The following is a 2869-nucleotide window of genomic DNA, read 5'->3' on the forward strand; positions in this document are numbered from 1 at the left end:
ATAGAATATATTATTCACAGAAAGTTGGAAAGAAGTTAATGCATTAGGAAATATTTTCAACTTTATTTCTGTTCAATTAGAATACTTTCATTCACATTTCCATTCAGCTTTGCTTTTTTTTTCCCAGTGGTTTATTTCAGCAATCTCACAAAGCTAATGTCATGTGTAGATCCTATAAACAAAACTTAAACCCATAATAACTTTTACTACAAGTTGATATTGTATGAATTTTCTGTTTTTATTCTTTAAAGGCAATTGGGCAACATTGGTAAAGCTAACATTTTGATCCAGCAACAATGAAGAAAAAGCACAGTAGTTCCAGATCAGTGTCAAGTGTGTAGATTAGACAGGAATTTACAAGCAATGATGGTTCCATGTGGCAGCTACTGTGGACCTTCTCGGAGGTAGAAGTTGTGGATTTTGAAGGTTCTTTTGAGTTGTTGCAATGCAGCTGGTTAATAGTACGCATTGGTTGCATTCCGTGTCAATGATGCAAGGAATGATGGGTTACTGATCAAGTGGGCTTCTTTCTCCTGGTTGGTGTTGAGCTTCTTGAGTGTTGTTGGAGCTGCAACCACTTAGGCAGGTGATGAGTTTCCCCTCAGTCATGACTTTTGCCTTGCAGATGATGGCAAGCTTTGGAGAGCCAGGAGGTGAGTTACTCACTGCAGCATTCCTAACCACTGATCTGCTCTTATAGCCAAAGTATTTACTTTCTGGCCAAGGGTAACTCACCAAATGTTGATAATTGGAAATTAAGCAATAGTAATAGCATTGAATATCAAGGGGAGATAGTTAAATTATCTGGGTCCAGATATTCCATTGGTCAGCGAGCTATCCAACTGTGCAGGTTGGGGTTATGCTCCAAGACCAGTCAAAATCTCAAAGGCAGCTGACTGTGTGGGAATTGGTTGAAACACTGAAGATTCTGGAACCCTCTGAAATAACACTTTAAAGTTGGGATAATCGGAAGGGTTCTGCTTCAGGTAAACTACTGGGTACCCAGATAGATTATGAAAAACTTAGACCTTAGTTCAATAGTTAACCAGGAGTTGGACTATCCTCCCCACCAATGTCCCCCCTCCACCAAACTGTTCCAATGACAATGGTGAAGTGAGTGATATGCCACAAGATTAGAGGTTGTGGTCAAGTGTAATTCTATTACTTTCGATGGGCCACAATGCCTCAAGGATGTCCAGTCTAGAGCTGAAATCATCCAATTTACTACAGTGATAGCATCACAAAACACGATTGAGAATATGATCAGGTGAAGTTGGGACTTTGCTTTCACAAGGACAGTACAATATTCACTGCTACCAAAAATGTCATGGACAGATGCATCAATGACATGGTAGGCTTTTCCTGTTGGAGGACAAGATATGGTAGGCTTTTCCTGTTGGTTGCCTTAACACCTGTTGCTGACATAACCTGGCATTTATATTGGTCAGGACCTGGCTAGGTTGCTCAGTAGCAGTGTTGCCAAGCATCGCTTAATGATTGAGACTGAAGGTCCCCACCCAGAGTATATTCCATGCCCTTCCTACCCTCAGTGTTTCATCCAATATATGTTTGAGGGAGGATTACTGATTCATCAGCTAAGGGTGTAGTAGGTGGTAACAAGTAGATTTTCTTGCCTGTGTTTGGATTGATATCATGTCACTTCATGGAGGCTAGAGACAATGTTGAAGATTCCAAGCGTAACTCCCTCCCAGCTGTGCAGCTTGGTCTGCCTTATTAGTGGGACAATACCTAGTGATAGTGATACATCTGTAAAGGTACAATTTGGTGAGTATGACTGTATCAGTCTGTTGATTGACTAGTCTCTCAGACAGTTCTTCAAGTGGTAGTATAAGCCATCAGGCTTTAGAAAGAAGGGCTTTGCAGAGTCAATAAGGCAAAGTGTGCTTTGTCATTTCTAGTTCCAAGTTGATGTATGCGGTCCATCCAGTTCTATTCCTTTGCAACTTTTCTGTAGCAATTTACTTCAAATAACTCTAATGTTAGACAATTTCATGTAGCATTTAAGAGTCAACCACATTGTTCAGACACTGAAATCACTTGTAGGCCAAACCAGTTAAGTATGACAGATTTCCTCCCCTAAAGGACACTGGTGAACCTAGCAAGCTTTTATGACATTCAACAATATTTTCATGGCATCTGTATTGAGACAAGCTTTCAATTTGTGCTTTTTATTAATCAATTCAACACTTCCATACTTTTCATCCTTGCTTTCAAAAACAATATACACTTAAAAAGCTGATCTTTAGAGCTCTAAGGTAAGCATTAAATGTTTTTCCTCTATTAAAAAAAAACTTTCACTGTAATAAAAATGTTCTCAATGGCAGCTCCACTAATGCCCATTTTGCATCTCCATGCGAGTCTCAGGAGAGTCCTCACCTTCTGATAATTTCTCATCACCTAAATTAGCATAAAAAAAGTGGTGTTACAACAAATATAATGTTTGCATAACTAAGATCTGAGCATTGCTGTTTATTTTATCATACCTTTGAAGGGTTAAATAACATCCTTGAAACTTTATTGCTGGAACAGCACAGCAGGTCAGGCAGCATCCAGGGAACAGGAGATTCGACGTTTCGGGCACAGGCCCTTCTTCAGGAATGAGCAGAGAATGTTCAGCAGGAGAAGATAAAAGGTAGGGAGGAGGGACTTGGAGGAGGGGCGTTGGAAATGTGATAGGTGGAAAGAGGTCAAGATGAGGGTGATAGGTCGGAGTAGGATGGAGGCGGAGAGGTCAACAAGAAGACTGCAGGTCAGGAAGGCGGCCCGCCGCATCTGCTCCCAGGAGGACCAGTTCAAAATACGTACAACACAGATGGCCTCCTTCTTCAAGGACCGCAATTTCCCCCCC

The 2869-nt window shown here is 41.0% G+C and overlaps 1 protein-coding gene across 1 annotated transcript in view; it reads right to left on the reverse strand.

Moving 5' to 3' along the window:
* Positions 1-2173: 2173 nt before the first annotated feature.
* thoc7 (THO complex 7) overlaps positions 2174-2869 on the reverse strand; it is a 33751-nt gene continuing 33055 nt past the window's right edge. Inside the window, exon 8 of the mRNA XM_043708263.1 lies at positions 2174-2418. Within this exon, the coding sequence (XP_043564198.1) occupies positions 2351-2418 (68 nt within the window). The 3' untranslated portion in view covers positions 2174-2350. The remainder of the gene's footprint in view (positions 2419-2869) is intronic.

Source organism: Chiloscyllium plagiosum, chromosome 18 (assembly GCF_004010195.1).
Source record: "Chiloscyllium plagiosum isolate BGI_BamShark_2017 chromosome 18, ASM401019v2, whole genome shotgun sequence".
Classification (NCBI taxonomy): domain Eukaryota; kingdom Metazoa; phylum Chordata; class Chondrichthyes; order Orectolobiformes; family Hemiscylliidae; genus Chiloscyllium; species Chiloscyllium plagiosum.